This window comes from Quercus suber, unplaced genomic scaffold, assembly GCF_002906115.3.
Source record: "Quercus suber isolate HL8 unplaced genomic scaffold, Cork oak 2.0 scaffold_543, whole genome shotgun sequence".
NCBI classification, from domain to species: Eukaryota; Viridiplantae; Streptophyta; class Magnoliopsida; order Fagales; family Fagaceae; genus Quercus; species Quercus suber.
The window spans coordinates 4,055-18,212 of NW_027069991.1; the positions used below are offsets into that span (position 1 = coordinate 4,055).

At 34.8% G+C, this 14,158-nt stretch overlaps 1 protein-coding gene across 1 annotated transcript; it reads right to left on the minus strand.

Annotated features, from left to right (window-relative positions):
- Nucleotides 1-756: 756 nt before the first annotated feature.
- On the minus strand, nt 757-13,806 carry LOC112035914 (putative disease resistance protein RGA3). The gene is made up of 20 exons (XM_065764171.1): nt 10,275-13,806; nt 10,010-10,148; nt 9,792-9,828; nt 8,075-8,183; nt 7,572-7,889; nt 6,215-7,453; nt 6,003-6,100; nt 5,709-5,787; nt 5,203-5,314; nt 4,889-5,028; nt 4,194-4,335; nt 4,062-4,110; nt 3,850-3,945; nt 2,889-2,988; nt 2,107-2,179; nt 1,842-1,974; nt 1,381-1,489; nt 1,202-1,268; nt 983-1,020; nt 757-864 (listed from the first exon to the last, which is right to left on the minus strand). The coding sequence occupies exons 1-2, from the start codon at nt 13,652-13,654 to the stop codon at nt 10,145-10,147; spliced, it is 3,384 nt and encodes a 1,127-aa protein (XP_065620243.1). The 5' UTR covers nt 13,655-13,806; the 3' UTR covers nt 757-864; nt 983-1,020; nt 1,202-1,268; nt 1,381-1,489; nt 1,842-1,974; nt 2,107-2,179; nt 2,889-2,988; nt 3,850-3,945; nt 4,062-4,110; nt 4,194-4,335; nt 4,889-5,028; nt 5,203-5,314; nt 5,709-5,787; nt 6,003-6,100; nt 6,215-7,453; nt 7,572-7,889; nt 8,075-8,183; nt 9,792-9,828; nt 10,010-10,144.
- Between the last annotated feature and the right edge of the window lie 352 nt (nt 13,807-14,158).

Genomic DNA, 14,158 nt, shown 5'->3' on the forward strand with positions numbered 1-14,158 from the left:
GGAAATGTGAAAAATACCAGTGAGTTCAATCAAATAAGCCTTGGTATCCATTCCAACATCCCAGGACCACAAAGAGAGGAAGTTCATGTTTTAAAAGCATCGGTCTTTCTCATTTAGGTGAACAGTCTTGCCTTCACCTTGAAAGCCAACTTCTGCCCAGAAGAGAATTTACTTATACAACATAATTGGAAATTTTTTTAAAAAAAATGAGGAAAAAGGGTTCAATTTGTGTAAAGACCTTATAATTTTACTTTGGAACTCAAATTGTTGGAAATAAAATCATTTGTTCCCTTCTGTCTGATAGCTTTTGTTGTCGTATTCAATTTAAAAGCCATTAGAAAAGTTAGGAACTCCTGTTCTTGAGAATAGAAGGTGCTAGATTTTATTTTATTTTATTTTTGGATAATGAGGCAGAAATTTCATTGAAACCAAGCCGAAAACCAGCAACACATATACAACAGCAAGTCTGAACCAGCAAACAGAGCACTAAGACAATTACAACTCAGGACAACAAAAGAATGACACTTGACAACAGCAACACAAATATACCAGCAAGCATGAACCTATCAGGCAGAGCACTAAACAAAAAATTCCAACAAGGTGCTAGATTCATATGATATTTCACAGGTGCTATATCTCTAACATAACTCCATGATATGCTAAGCAACCTTAATAAATTAATCCAAAGATGAAAGGAATGCCTTCGTAATGAAGTAACAGAACTCTCCAAGCAATCCTTGTTCAATGAAGTCTTACTGGTTGAGAAGTGCAAGAATCATTAATTCACCATGAAATTAAGCTATCCTTAAAAGCAGAGAATACTTTGAGTGGTAACACCAAGCTATAGCTTTCATCCATGATAACCTATCAGACCAAAGTTTGAGAAATAAAAAAGTGAATTAAGTGAGTGAAGTAATAAGTATTCTACCATGTTGCAAAAAACTGAAAAAGTTTTGAGAGGAAATGAGGATCCATAGCTGACCTCAATATTTGTGACTAACTATTTGTTATTGTTATGGCCTATCATATTGAAAGAAAAACAACAAAAATAAAGAACATTCACTCCAAGTTTCTGTGTGGAAAGAATTTATTAGGTAAGGAACGAGATAGTTACCATAATTCTCTCCAAGTTTTTGTGTAAATTTCGTATAGGCTAGTTGGAAAAAAAAAAAAAAAAAAACATTCACTCTTAAACTCTTGCCTGCTTTAGTATTCAATTCTCCCCAGGCTTTTGCATATAGAATCCAATGAATGATAAACTCATCGACCTGAAACCAAAGGATAAAATTAAGAGAGAACTAGATTAGTATTTGATAAATTTGGTTCTGTAGTAACTAGCTATATATTCGGACCTTATTTTTTAGTTTAATTAATACTTACATCTTTACTGAGAAACCTGTAGAAACACTGGAGTTAAATCCTTCCAAAAGAAATTCCAATCTCTGGGATGGGATGTGAGCATCACAGTGCACTCTTGACCTATATCCTCCTGCATTTTTCAAATATGTGAGAAAAGATATACAAACAAGTTTCCAATCATATGTTTATTATTATTTTGGTTCACAGGAATTAAATCCTCATCTTCCTCTCCCTTTCCCATTCAACCGATAAAGCAGAATTTCTTCAAACAAGCACGATGATGCAAGCATATCTCTTTTGCTATACAAACTGGTGAAACAGCTCCCGCATTACCGGGGAAATATCTTTGGATATTTAGAAGGAAAAAAAAATGTACAAAATATCAAACAGGAGAAGTAAAAGTTGCAAATCTAAAGTCCTAAAATATACAAAAGCAGTGGTTAAAAGTTATAGCCATTATGATTTTAGATACGTTTGCTCACCTTTCATAGGAGTCTTGAGGCTATTTGCACACTTTATGAAAGCAATCATCCATGTATCTCAATGTACTTTGAGATTAAAAGCACTACATCACTTATACATGGGGTCCTATATATTTACTCTTTATTTCTAGTCCTGTACCAATGTATGTGAAATACAAGAAAACAAGAATTGATAATTCAGATCTTGAAGATGTGAAAGAAGAAACGAAAGAAAAAAAAGGACAAAGAACACTAGAGGGGGAGGTTAGGATATTGTATAAGCTACCTCCAAAGATAATTCACATGAGAAAGCCACTTAGTTGTAAAAAGCTGGCCATACAAATGTACATGATAAAAGCCTGAAACACCCGTATTAAAATGATGCATCAGGTTCTGCTAGTACTATTAGTAGAAAAAAATATCTTAAAAAAATGGATGTCTCGACTACAATAATTAGTTTGTAATGACAATAACAATAATTAATAGGTGCTTGATATTTGATGTTATAAATCATATCAGAGGTAGAATTCTTTTCTTTTAGTTCAAACCAACCAACAATATTAAAATCAACAAAGTGAGAAAACTTTTAGTTAGTTCGTTGTTTTGGTAACATTTTCTTTCTAAATATCAAGATACATTTGAAAAATAAAACCATGATGCTTAAAAATTATATTTTATTATAAAGCATGATGTCATAGTGATTTAACTTAGATAACAAATTGTGATACATGGTATAATCTGTAGACATAACAGAAAATTGGAAGGTTATATATATAAAAAGGAATTAAAGCAACAGAATAACTGTACAATGAGCTGATTCCTATGGCTTGGCTACCAGATTCCAGTGCCGAATGCAACTTTGCCTTATTCAATTCTCCTACTAATATTAGCTTGTGCCAATTTTGAATTTGTATAAACAACGAGAAACAAAGCACATCAAATACATCACCTCTTCATCAACCCAGTTGAAAATACAAAGATGGAATTTATTAGAATGTAAGAAACTGGATGAAGGAAAACTGAGCAGATAAAGGGGGAAAAAGGAAAAGAAAAGAAAGTTGATATTACCAGTGAGTGAGTTGTTGAGTTATTGAACAATTGCAGCACCCAAAAGCTTTAATCAAGTCCCAATTGCAGCACCCAATGGTTTCATTTGGTTCTTCTTCATCTGAAATTTAATCACCAAGAAATACAGACGTTGAGAGAGAACAATGGAGAAGAAGAATTGGGCTTTTGGATTTTTTTTTTTTTTTTTTTTGATGAATTGCAAATCTTTATTAGAGAAAAGGACTACACAACAAACAATGAACATGCCTCCACCCTTAGAACATCACTGAGATAGGGGGGCAGTTACTAACATCAAAAGAACTAATTATCCAATTACATATAGACCATTTAGCAAGAACATGGGCAGCCCTATTGGCTACTCTCAGAATCCAACAAAAAGAAGTTTGCATTTAAAAGCATTGATCTTTCTCATTTAGGTGAACAGTCTCACCGTTACCTTGAAAGTCAACTTCTGCCCTAAAAAGAATTTACTTATATAACATAATTGGAATTTTTTTATGAAAAATGAAGAAAAAGGGTCCAATTTGTGTAAAGACCTTGTAATTTTACTTTGGAACTCAAATCATTGGAGATAAAATCATTTGTTCTCTTATGTCTGATAGCTATTGTTGTCTAGTATTCAATTTAAAAGCCATTAGACAAGTTAGGAACTCCTGTTCTTGAGAATAGAAGGTGCTAGATTTTATTTATTTTATTTTTGGATACTCAGGCAGAAATTTCATTGAAACCAAGCTGAAAACCAGAAACACAAATACAACAGCAGGTCTGAACCAGCAGACAGCACTAAGACAATTACAACTCAGGACAACAAAAGAATGACACTTTACAGGAGCAATACAAATACACCAGCAAGAACCTATCAGACAGAGCCCTAAAAAACAAATTCCAACAAGGTGCAAGATTCATGTGATATTTCACAGGTGCCATATCTCTAAAATAACTCCACTGTATGCTAAGCAACCTTAAGAAATTAATCCAAAGATGAAATGAAGCTATCCATAAAAGCAGCGAATACTTTGAGTAGTAACACCAAGCCATAGCTTTCATCAATGATGACCTATCAGTCCAAAGTTTGAGAAATAAAAAAGTGAATAAGTGAGTGAAGTAATAAGTTTTCTACCATATTACAAAAGTGGAAAAAGTTTTGAGAGGAAATAAGGATCCATAGCTAACCTCAAAATTTGGGACTAACGCTTTGTTGTTGTCGTTGCCTATCATTTTGCTAGAGAAAAAAAAAAAAAAAAACTCAAAAATTGTAGCCGTTTATGAGGAAAGATTTAATTTGGTAAGGAATGAGATAGTTACCATTATTTTCTCCTAGTTTCTGTGTAAACCTCGTATAGGCTAGTATGGAAAAAAACACGCACTCTTAAATTCTTGCCTGCTTTAGTATTCAATTCTCCTCAGGTTTTTGCATATAGAGCCAAAAAATGATAAACTCATCAACCTGAAACCAAAAAGGCAAAGTTAAGAGAGAATGAGTTAGCATCTGATAACTTCTTTACTGATAAAAAAAGTGCTTGAGAAATTTGGAGGGATATGAGAAACCAGTATACACACAGGAGCTAATTCCTTCCAAAAGAAATTTCAATCTCTGGGATGTGAGCAGCTTAATGCACTCTTGACCTATTTCCTCCGGCATTTTACAAATAAGTGAGAAAAAATATACAAAGTAGTTTCCAATCATATGTCCCATATTATTTTGGTTCACAGGAATTAAATTCCTCCTCTTCCTCTCCCTTTCCCATTCAATAGATAAAGCTAAATTGTCTTAAAAGAAGCACTATGATGCATGCATTCTTGCATGCTACATGAACTAGTGAAACCTCTCCCGCTTTACTAGGGGAAGTATCTTTGGATATTTAGAGGGAAAAAAAGGGCATACAAAAATTATATCTAGAAACAGATTCAGATAGGAGAAGTCAAAGTTGAAAATCTAAAATACTAAAATATACAAAAGCAGTAGTTAAACCATTACGATTTTAAATAAGTAGGTATACCTTTCACAGGAGTCTTGAGGCTATATGCAGACTATATGAAAGCAATCATCCCCGTATCTCTATGTACTTTGAGATTAAAACCACTACATCACTTATACATGGGGCCCTATATTTACTCTCCACTTCTTGCTTGTCTTGTGCTGATGCATGTGAAATACAATAAAACAAGAATTGATGTTAGTATGTAAATGGACAGGAACAAATGACACACAATCATCAATTACACTCACATATTGAAGATGTGAAAGAAGAAACAAAAGAAATAAGGAAAAAGGACACTTGAGAGAGAAGTTAGGATATTGTATGTGAGTTACCTCCTTTGATGAATCACTTGAGAAAGCCACATATTGTTGTAGAAAGCTGGCTATATAAATGTACATGATAAAAGCCGGCAGCACCCGCATTAAAATGATGCATCAGGTTTTACTGTTACTATCAGTAGAAAAAATAGCTTTAAAAAAATAAACAAGGATTTGTCTTGACTGCAGTATTTAGTCTGTAATGACGATAATAATAATGAATAGGTGCTTGATCTCTATAAAGTATATTTGGTGTTATAAAATAGGTCAGTGGTAGAATTCTTGTTTTTTTAGCTCAAACCAACCAACAATATTAAAATCAACAAACTGATAAAACTTAGATAGTTTGATGTTTCGGTAACATATAAAACCATGATGCTCGAAAATTATATTTTATTATAAAGCATGATGTCATAGTGATTTAACTTTAGATAGCAAATTGTGATAAATGGCATTATCTGTAGACATCACAGAAAATTGGAAGCTTATATATATAAAAAGGATTTGAAGCAACAAAATACCTGTACATTGTGTTGATTCCTATGGCATCGTTACTCAGTTCAATTCTCCTAGTAATATTACCTTGTGCCAATTTTTACTCTATTTACACAGTGGGTAACAAAGCACATCAGATAAATCACCACATTAACCCAGTTGAAAATAAAAAGATGGAATCTATTGAAATGTAAGAAATTAGATGAAAGGATGTCCACATTATTTTTTTTTTCCTAAACATGCAAAGATATAAGTTAAATTATGAGAATATTATGAGCAGATAAAGGGGGAAAAGGAAAAGAAAAGAAAGTTCATATTACCAATGCGTGAGCTGTTGAACAATTGCAGCACCCAAAAGCTTTAATTAAGTCCCAATTCTTATTAGCAAGTTTCTTTGCTTCATTTGGCTCTTCTTCATCTGAAATTTAATGACCAAGAAATACAGACGTTTAGAGAGAACAATGCATAGAGAAGAATTGGCTTTGGATTTTTTTTTTTTTAATTGAAGGTTGGGAGTAAAAGGGATTTGAACCAGAAAAATTCCTTCAAATGAGCTAATTCTAGCAGCATGGATGCAAGATTTAATTCTCCCTGCAATATTACCTTGAGCCAAATTTTACTTTGTTTAAACAGTAGTTGAAGCACATCAAATACACATCTCATCAACACAATTTGAGATACAAAGATGCAATTTATTAGAAAGAAGAAAATGATGAAGGAAAAGTAACATGTTTTTTGTCTTAATATGCGAAAGGGTAAAAAACTGGAAATGAGATAATACTAGTGAGTTCAGTCAAATAAGCCTTGGCATCCATTCCAACATCCCACGACCACAAAAGACGACATTCATCTTTAAAACCATTGACCTTTCTCAATTAGGTGAACAGTCTCGCCTTCACCTTGAAAGACAACTTCTGCCCAGAAAAAAATATACTTATATAACATAATTGGAATTTTTTATGAAAAATAAAGAAAAGGGTCCAATTTTTGTAAAGACCTTATAATTTTACTTTGGAACTCAAATTGTTGAAAATAAAATCATTTGTTCTCTTCTGTCTAATAGCTGCTCTTGTCTAGTATTCAATTTAAAAGCCATTAAACAAGTTAGGAACCCCTGTTCTTGAGAATATATGGTGCTAAATTTTATTTATTTATTTATTATTGATAATCAAGTAGAAATTTCATTGAAACTAGGCTAAAAACCAGCAACACAAACACAGCAGCAAGTCTGAACCAGTGGACAGAGCTCTAAGATAATAGCAACTCAGGACAACAAAAGAATGACACTTCACAATAGAAATACAAATATAACAGCAAGTCTGAACCTATCAGACAGAGAAGTAAACAAAAATTCCAACAAGGTGTTAGATTCATGTGATATTTCACAGGAGCCATATTTCTAATAATTCCATGGTATGCTAAGCAACCTTAAGAAATTAATTCAAGGATGAAAGGAATGCCGTCTTTATTAAGTAGTGGAACTCTCCAAGCAACCCTTGTTGAGAAGTCCAAGAATCATTCACCATGAAAAGGAGGGAATACTTTGAGTGGTAACACCAAGCTATAGCTTTCATCCATGATAACATATCAGACCAAAGTTTGAGAAATAAAAAAGTGAATAATAAGTTTTCTACCACATTGCAAAAAAGGAAAAACTTTTGAGAGGAAATGAGGATCCATAGCTGACCTCAATATTTGGGATTAATGATTTGTTGTTGTTGTTGCCTATCATGTTGCAAGAAAACTAAAAACTCTGAAATTGAAACCAAACCTATAAGGAAAGATTTAATTAGTTAAGGAACAAGATAGTTACCATAATTTTCTCCTAGTTTCAGAACGAACTTATTTTAGGCTAGTTTGGAAAAAAACATGCACACTTAAACTCTTACCTGCTTTCGTATTCAATTCTCCTCAGGCTTTTGCATATAGAATCCAATAAATGATAAACTCATCAACTTGAAACCAGAGGGTAAAGTTAAAGAGAGAACTAGATTAGTATTTGATAAATTGGTTCTGAAGTATATTACCTATACATTTGGAGTTTTGGACCTTTTTTTTTGTTTACTTAATACCTACACACTGGAGTTAAATCCTTCCAAAAGAAATTCCTATCTCTGGGATGTGAGCAGCTTAGTTAAAAGTTAAAACCATAATGATTTTAGATACATACGCTCACCTTTCACAGGATTCTTGAAGCAATTTGCACACTACATGAAAGCATGTGAAATACAATAAAACAAGAATTGATATTAGTATGTAAATGAAAGCATCAAATGACAAACAATCATTAACTACGCTCACATCTTGAAGATGTGAAAGAAGAAACGAAAGAAAAAAGGGCAAAGGACATTGGACACTGGAGAGGGAGGTTAGAATATTGTATACAAGTTACCTCCATTGATAATTCACTTGAGAAAGCTCCATTGATAATTCACTTGAGAAAGCCACATATTGTTGTAGAAGCTGGCTATACAAATGTACATGGTAAAAGCCTAAAACACCTTCATTAAAATGACGCATCAGGTTCTACTGTCACTATCAGTAAAAAAAACCAGCTTTAAAAATAAAATAAAAAAGATTTGTCTCAACTGCAGTATTTACTAAGTAATGACAATAAAAATATTTAATAGGTGCTTGATCTCTATTAAGTATATTTCGTGTTATAAAACATGTCAAAGGGGGAATTTTTTTTTTTTTTTTTTTTAATTTTTTGATAGCTCAAACCAATCAACAATATTAGAACCAACAAACTGAGACAAATTTAGATATTTCATTGTTTTTGAATGTTCGAATAACGTATAAAACACTATAAATGTTTAGACCCCCAAATTACAAATTACCAATTCAAGCTTAATATCAAACAATATATGTGCGGAATATGAACATAAACTAAATCAGAATTGATAAACCAATCCAAACCAAATAAAATCACAACCACAGTAGAAATTAAATGGAAAAGATTAAGAGAAGAGAGATGCAAACACAAAGATAACACAGCGAAATATTATCGAAGAGGAAACTGAAGTCCTCGTCGTAAAACCTCTCCGCCGCCCTCCAAGCAGGCGGTCAATAATCCACTAAAGAATGAAATTGGGATACATGAATAGCACCTAAACCCTCCAAGCTTCTTACTTCAACGAAGTTACACCAAACCTTTGTCTTCCTTAGCTTACCGAATTCCGCTATAGCCCATAGCATCAACCAATATCCATTAGTCCCCTCTTAACTGCTTCCCAACAAATAGTCTTCCCACATATATGAGTATGATGAGAAAAGGATTTAGGTAATGAACCTCTCAAGGATGTAACAATGGAGAGGGTGAGAATAGAGGAATTTGAAGAGTCTTCATGTAAAGATTGTGGATGAGTCAATCTTGTTTTTCTCTAGGGCTTCTCTCTCAAAATTCTCTCTGGAAACTCTCTACATTTCGTAGATATAAGGGGTATTTATACTGGGATGAGAAAGGAATGCGTAGAGTCAGTTTTTCCAAAACAAAGCTGGCTGGAGACTTAGCATCACGACTTAACTGAGTCACGAGTTCAAGCCGTGAGCTAACTGAATGGCCAATCTGGACTTTTTGTCCTGTAGTGCTACATCTGGCATGACGGTTCAGCTTCTCTGCATGTTTCACTTGTGTGCATCTTCTGACTGCTTACTAGTCGCGAGCCACCTGCAAGATCCAGTCGCGAGTTCCTACTTCACTGCACAGTGTTGAGCATTTCTTTACACTCTCTCACACACTACCTATACATGATTTCCACCTAAATACAGGGTTTCTAAATGCTAAATTACAAGTAAATTTGGCACGGAATACAGCCAACAAGATAGTTGATTAAATTCAATCTTATAGTTTTGGTAAATGACATTTTCCTTCTAAATATCAAGCTATTTTTCAAAATAAAACCGTGATGCTTGAAACTTATATTTTATTATAAAGCATGATTCAATGGTGATTTAACTTAGATAATAAATTGTGATACATGTGATTATCTGTAGACAACAGCAAATTGGAAGCTTTATATAAAATGGAATTGAAGCAACAAAATACTTGTACAATGAGCTGATTCCTACGGCATGGTTATCTGATTTAATTTTCCTAGTAATATTACCTTTTGTCAATTTTGACTCTGTCTACGCAATGGAAAACTGAGCAAATCAAATACATCACCACATCAGCCCGGTTGAAAATCCAAAGATGGAATTTACTAAAATCTAAGAAATTAGATGAAAGAAAGTTCACATTATTTTTTTTTTCCTTGGCATGCAAAGATATAAGTTAAAGAATGAGAAAATTATGAGGAGACAAAGAAAAGAAAGGAGAAAGTACCAGTGAGTGAGTTGTTGAGTTGTTGAACAATTGCAGCACCCAAAAGCTTTAATTAAGTCCCAATTCTTAAGAGCAGGTTTCTTTGCTTCTTCGTTTGGTTCTTCTTCATCTAAAATTTCTTCACTTGGGTCTTCTTTATCTGAAATTTAATCACCAAGAAATACAGCCGTTGAGAGAGAACAACGGAGAAGAAGAATTGGGGCTTTTGGATCTTTTTTTTTTTTTTTAATTGAAGGTTGGGAATAAAATGGTGACTTTTATATACCTGGTTCTTCTTTCTTGCCAAGATAGATCTCCTTTCAAATTGGGAATGTGAGAAATTTTATGCCAATCTTCACCGATTTGCTTCTTGCATCTTTTCAGTAAGATGGGGCATCCTCCAATGTCTAGTGTTTGCAAAGAGGTAAGGGCACCAATTCCTTCTGGCAATGATTCCAAATTAGGGCAGTACCAAATTTCAAGTGATTGAAGAGATATAAGTTTGCAGATCCACTCTGGTATAGCTATCAAACTAGGACAACGCCAAATTTGGAGTTTTTGTAGAGAGCTGACATATTGAAGCCCCATCGGGAGAAAGACCAACTTCGGAAGGTCAAAGAATTCCAAAGAGAGAAGGGTCGTAAGTCCTTGCCATTCCATCTCATCCCAATCATTGGATAAATCAACCACCTCAGACTCCCAAACATTCAGATGTTGAAGTGCCGTAAGATATCGCATGCCTTGAGGAAGAGGAAATTTGTATAGAGTTAGAGTACGGAGAGAAATGAGATTTGGTAGGCACTCCTCTGGCAAAGCTTCTTTCGTGTTCTCTATATTCATGTAACTTAATTTGGAGAGAGGGGCAACAATTGTAGAAGAAGAAGAAGAAGCAATCGATGGTAGATTCCCTGAAGTCTTGTTGTTTATCATCATCCTCTCCAATGACTGCTTCAAGCTACACTTATATAGGGTCAATCTTTCGAGATATGGAAATGAAGGAAAGGAAGTCAGCTGAGGGCAATCCCAAATTTTTAATTCGGAAAGACGAGGAAATGAAGGAAGAGAATCCCTCCTTCCCCGCCGCCATCCCTTTAAATTATGGCAATGCTCAATTAGGAGGCTCTCTAAAGATGGGTAGAATAAAGAATCACTGTTACCTCTCTCTGAATCTGATATGTGCTCTAAAGAATCCAATCTGTACAAAAAGATAATTTTGAGATATGGAAATTGGTCCAACGGTGGAAGATATTGGCATTTTTTACATGAACTTAAATTAAATCGGACAAGATTTGTGAGCGACACAAGCCAATGTGGAAATATCACTCCCCCGTACCACTCTAAACTCAATGCTTTGAGATTTATATGTGGTTGCAAGGCTTCCAATGACATGTCATCATAACCAGCACCCGTCTCATTAATATCTTCTGCTACCCACTTTAAGTTCAACCTATCAAGGCGTTGTTTCTCTTTCAAATTTGCATCCTTATACTCTAAAGGGGCATCTTTTACTTGTTTAAGATTTTCGATTGACAGATTTCCACTTAACTCATTTAGCCTGTTAAGTTCTTTCAATTCACCGTAACTCCTAGGCATTGAATCAATCCTACCCTTACTCATCACAAATCTTGACAATGTTTGTAGATTAGTCAATTGGCCCAGTCTATTTGGCATATGAGTCAAACCCGAACACCCATCAATCTCAAGAAACCTGAGGTTGACTAATTTGTTAATATCTCTAGGCAATTCTTTAAGTTTAGAACACTCAGAGAGTTTAAGTGTTTGCAAATTGTACAACTTGACAATAGAATTAGGAAGCATCTCAATGTCTTTATTCTCAGAAAGGTCAAGATATCTTAGATGTTTCAACTTTTTGATAGAACTTGGAATTGTTTTAATCCCAATGATATGCAAATCCAACAAGCGTATGAACTTAAAGCTAGCCACAATTGCACTACAAATTGAACTACCCAAATTTGAAGTAACATACCCTTGTTGACATGGCAAAAGAAATGTCTTTATCCTTCTTGCTCTATATAATGAAATCGGAGTCTCCAATGATGAGTACAACGTATCCCCAAATGACACGTGACGAGTTTTCTCGTCAATGACATTCTCTTTTGAATAAATGGTGGTGCTCTCTGATCCCGTTACTTGTATTGCTATATCATGCATGAGATCATGTATTTTGAATTTTGAAATATTGCCAAGTTCATCTTCTTCAACTTCTTGAAAGAATGATCTCCAAAGCAAATCCATATAATACTCATGACCAACATCTTCTGGACATTGTTTTTCATCATACAACGTGATGAACCCATGTGCCATCCACATATTAATCAAACTTGATTTGTCAATCCTATAATCCTTTGGAAATAGACTACAATAAGCAAAGCATTGCTTCAAATGTGATGGGAGATGATTGTAACTCAACTTTAGTGTTGGTAAAATGTCATGCTCATTCTGATGTATTTTTGAAAGTTCATTGTTTTTGAATAATGACCACTCTGTTTCAGATTTTTTAAAATACAACATACCTCCTAGTGTTCTTATTGCAAGCGGAACTCCTACACACATTTTTAAAATTTCCTTCCCAATTTCTACAAAGCTTGCATTCTTTGGTTCTTCCCCCTCTTTAAACGCCATCTTCTTAAATAAAGACAAAGACTGTTGATCATCTAAACCCTTTAACTTGTGTGGTTGCTTAGATTGTGTAATCTCTGCCACTTCTTCACTACGTGTAGTCAACAATATTCCACTGCCTCTTGTGCCACCCTTCAAAATAGCTTTCAAGCTAGACCATTTTTCACGATCCTCGTTCCACACATCATCTAACACAAGCAAGTATCTTTTTCCATTAATTTCTTTTTGAAGATCATTGACTAATGTGTTCATTTCAAGGTCTTCTGGTTTCTTGTTTTTGACACACTCCATGATTTTCTCAACAATTATTTTCACATCAAAATCATCAGACACACAAACCCACAATTTTAGCTCAAAATGGTTCTTGATTTGTTCATCATTGAAGACAAGTTTAGCGACTGTCGTCTTTCCTAGGCCCCCGATTCCAAATATCGGAAGGACCGAAACATTCTCTTCAGCATTGGCATAATCCAACAGAGATTCAATAATAGCCTTCTTATCATCCTCCCTCCCGATAACATCTTCACCAGGTAAAAGAGAATGAGTCTGCTCTCTTGCCTTATACCGAACTCGACTCTCCTCAGAACGTTCTTCTAAGCCAAACTTATTCCTAGCAGCTGCGATCTCATCAAACCTCTCCTTCATGGCCTTAACCTTATGACCCATTCTAAGATCGTATGCAAGCTGATTAGATTTGGAAAAGAAGATGCGTACCTCTTTGGCTTTCTTGTCCCGGGTCATCACTTCCCGTCGCAGGGCCTCAGTGGAGATTTCGTCCAGCAAGTCATCCGCGTCACACATGGCATCCTTAAGGCTTTTCAGCCACGGTTTGATCGCTTCACGCAGTTCGCTGTTGTGTTCCTTCGCCTCTGCATGCAAAAGCACAGCTTTGATAGTAGAAACTGTCTCCCCAAGTTTTGTAATCTCGTCTTTGACACCAGAGATGAGCGCAATCTCTTTGGCTGCTAGCTTGCCCGCTATCCCGATGATTCCCTTAGCAACGTCGAACAGAGCACCTTCCGCCATTTCTTGAATTAGAGAGAATTGAATGAATGCTAAAGCTGTCTTTGTGAGAACAGAGAACTGAGAGCAGAAGGATCTGTGATCTGTGATAAGGGATTGGGAATATGCTGTTTGACTCTTTGAGTGCTTCGATGACAGTGAGCTCTTAATTAGAATAATAACGTAGTAGTGGAATACAACGATGCCAACGAAAAAAATATACATATTTGCCCAACTTGCATCAATAATCAAAATCAGACAAAACACCAATGGCAATGGCCCCCACTGCACCGAATGCAAACCGCGTTCATACGTGATTCAGGAAGGGCTTGCAAAACCTAGTCCAAAAACTTCTGTTGATGGGCTTTGAGTGCGGCCCATGACTTAAAAAAAAAAAAAAAAATTTGCTGATGGGATTATAAATAATAGCCTTTTTCACATAATGTAGCTTTCTTTTTTGGTGAAGAAGTTTGCACCTGAGTTCACGTAATGTAGATTTTTTTTCATATGTGAACTTAAAATGGCTGG

What these genes read in the sequence shown, in the direction of transcription:
- LOC112035914 (XM_065764171.1), bottom strand. Translation starts at nt 13,654, where the DNA reads ATGGCGGAAGGTGCTCTGTTCGACGTTGCTAAGGGAATCATCGGGATA.